This window comes from Dama dama, chromosome 1 (genome assembly GCF_033118175.1).
Source record: "Dama dama isolate Ldn47 chromosome 1, ASM3311817v1, whole genome shotgun sequence".
NCBI lineage: Eukaryota > Metazoa > Chordata > Mammalia > Artiodactyla > Cervidae > Dama > Dama dama.
In genome coordinates this window covers 47,339,518-47,342,432 of record NC_083681.1, presented here as the reverse complement: position 1 = coordinate 47,342,432, position 2,915 = coordinate 47,339,518, and the positions used below count along the sequence as shown (strand labels likewise).

Genomic DNA, 2,915 nt, shown 5'->3' with positions numbered 1-2,915 from the left:
TATATGTCACTTTGTTAGAGAGGACTTCCGTCGTGATAAATTTAAAATGACACCAACTTCATCTACTTGTCATGTTTTGTTTTACTTTAAAGCATTTATTTTCCTACCATCTACCTGCTGTACAAGTGTATATATACATATATATGTGCACTATATATACATATATATGTATACACATGTATACATGTACATATTTGTTGTTTACTTAGCTACTGTCTCATTCCTGAACTAGTAATATTATGAAATCAAAGGCTTTGCTTTCTACACTTAGCAAAATTATTGTTTTTGAAGATTTGAATGAATCCATACTTTAAAAGCTAGCATATAATCTCCTTCACAATTTCCTACTGATTAGTGCTCACAATTTATTAAATTCTTTTCTTTGAGATGGTTTGACTTTTTAAATTTATTTAATCATCTGTTTATCTCCTCTGGGATTCCAAGAGAACAGGGAGAAGATGTTCCCCTCAAATGCCACTGACTTCCACCCCTCCTCTTTCCTCCTGCTGGGAGTACCAGGCCTTGAAGAGATACACGTTTGGATTGGATTCCCTTTCTGTTCTGTATATTTGATTGCTCTTGTGGGGAACAACACTATCCTGTTTGTGATCAAGAATGAGCAAAGTCTTCACCAGCCCATGTTTTACTTCTTGGCTATGTTAGCCTGCATTGACCTGGGTCTGTCTACATCCACCATACCTAAGATGTTGGGCATATTCTGGTTTAATTTAAGGGAAATTAGCTTTGGGGGTTGTGTCACCCAGATGTTCTTCATCCATATATTCACTGCTATGGAGACTGTCGTGCTGGTTGCCATGGCCTTTGACCGCTATGTTGCCATCTGCAATCCTTTGCGGTATAGTCTGATTCTCACTAACAGAACTATTGGTTTCATCCTCATTGTGGTGTTTGGTGTTAATTTCATTTTGGTTATCCCTCTGGTGTTTCTCATCTTGAGGCTTCCCTTCTGTGGAAACCATATAATCCCCCACACTTACTGTGAGCACATGGGAATCGCTCGACTTGCCTGTGCCAACATAAAGGTGAACATGATATTTGGATTGATTCTCATATCCATGGTGCTTGTTGATGTGATTCTGATTGTCATCTCCTATGTGAGAATACTCCGAGCTGTCTTCTGCCTTCCCTCTCGGGAGGCCAGAAGAAAAGCCCTTAATACCTGTGGCTCCCATATCTGTGTGATTCTAGTCTTCTTCACTCCAGCATTTTTCTCCTTCATGACCCACCGGTTTGGCAGGAATGTCCCCATATACATTCACATTCTCCTGGCTAATCTGTATGTTGTTGTTCCACCTGCACTTAATCCTGTTATCTATGGAGTGAGGACTAAGCAGATTAGGGAGAGGGTTTCAAGCATCTTTTTGAGAAAATGCTGATACAAGGTGTCTCAGAGATATTTGTTTTAGTCTAGGAAAAGGAGATTATGTTTCTCAGCTACAGAATCTTGGAACAGAAAAAAAAAAGACTTTGACCTTAGTATTATTTCATTCATAATGAAATATGATTAAGGCCCATAGAGCTCCAGGAATACTGCCTATAGAGATGCCAAGGGTCTTTTAAGTGGCCCCAATTCTAGGGGAGTGGCCTAGAAAACAGACTGCTCCATTGGTGTTGCAGTATTCATTTCATGAGACTGTTAAAGGTTGGTCTATCAAAATAGTTCTGGCATGCTGATTTGGACATGATTCAAACTGTTCATGTAGTCAGTGGCCCCAGGAAAAGCATTTGTTTGAGTAACCGTGCTTCTTAAGGACAGTGCAGAACTTTTGTAACTTCCTACTTATATCAAAATATGTGGCATTGCCAACAACTCATAAGAAGCCTTCATGCCACTGCTAGTCAGTAACTTTCAGAGTTCATCATTTATTCACATCTGGTACTATAAATTAGTTTCTAGTTTTAATACTAATTAAGTCATGTAATATGTATCCTTTGTGGTGGCTTATTTTATTCAAAATTATATCTATGAGATGAATTCATGTGATTGCTATAGTGAAACTTGTTACTTTCTATTGTTGTATAGTATTCCATTTTATGAGTGTACCAAATTTAATTATCCATTCTGAATGGGTATTTAGGCTTTATCCTATTTTTGGTTATTTTCAATAAAGTCATTATAAATATTTCTCTACATGTTGTCTGGGAGATAAGTGCAGGCAATTATAACTTCTAAGGGTATGACTGCTGAGTGATTATTTTCATATTAATAGAAAGTTCCAGTTTTCCAGAACTATACATCATTTTACATTTTTAGCAGCATCATTTACTTTATGTATCAGCCAATTGCTGTGCATCCTCACCAGCACTACTTCTTTTTTATGTATGCTTGTGTGTGGGTGTGGATGTGTATTTGTTTTTGTTACCATTATGTGGGATATGTGATGCATTAGTATACATTTTCTTGATCATTAATGATGTCATAAAAACTATGGCTATTTGGTATTTGGATGTTTTATTTAGAACACTTTGTAAAATCTGTGCTCATTTTTGTAGAAATTTTTTCCAATGACATCATGAAAGTTCTTTTTATGGTCTGTATTCGAGTTCTGTCTCAGATATGTATATCCTGCAGGTATCTTCTCCCATTGTATGATCTAGCTTTTAACACTTTACGTGGTGTTATTTGAGAAATTCAAGTTGTCGTGTTCAATGCAGTTCAATTTATTAATATTTTTCAATAAAGCTATTGTTCTTTAGTCCTGTTGAAGAAATTTCTGCTGAACTCAATAACATGAAGATGTTCTCTTATGTTACCTTCAATATGGGCTTCCCTGGTGGCTCAGTGGTAAAGAATCCACCTGCCAATGCAGGAGACACAAGTTCAATCCTAGGGTTGGAAAGATCTCCTGGAGAAGGAAATGGCAACACATTCCAGTATTTTTGCATGGAAAATC

The 2,915-nt window shown here is 36.9% G+C and overlaps 1 protein-coding gene across 1 annotated transcript; it reads left to right on the top strand.

Moving 5' to 3' along the window:
- The first annotated feature begins 458 nt into the window (after window positions 1-458).
- LOC133042996 (olfactory receptor 52E4-like) lies at window positions 459-1,397 on the top strand. Its single transcript, XM_061124163.1, has one exon. The coding sequence runs from the start codon at window positions 459-461 to the stop codon at window positions 1,395-1,397; it is 939 nt and encodes a 312-aa protein (XP_060980146.1).
- Window positions 1,398-2,915: the final 1,518 nt, after the last annotated feature.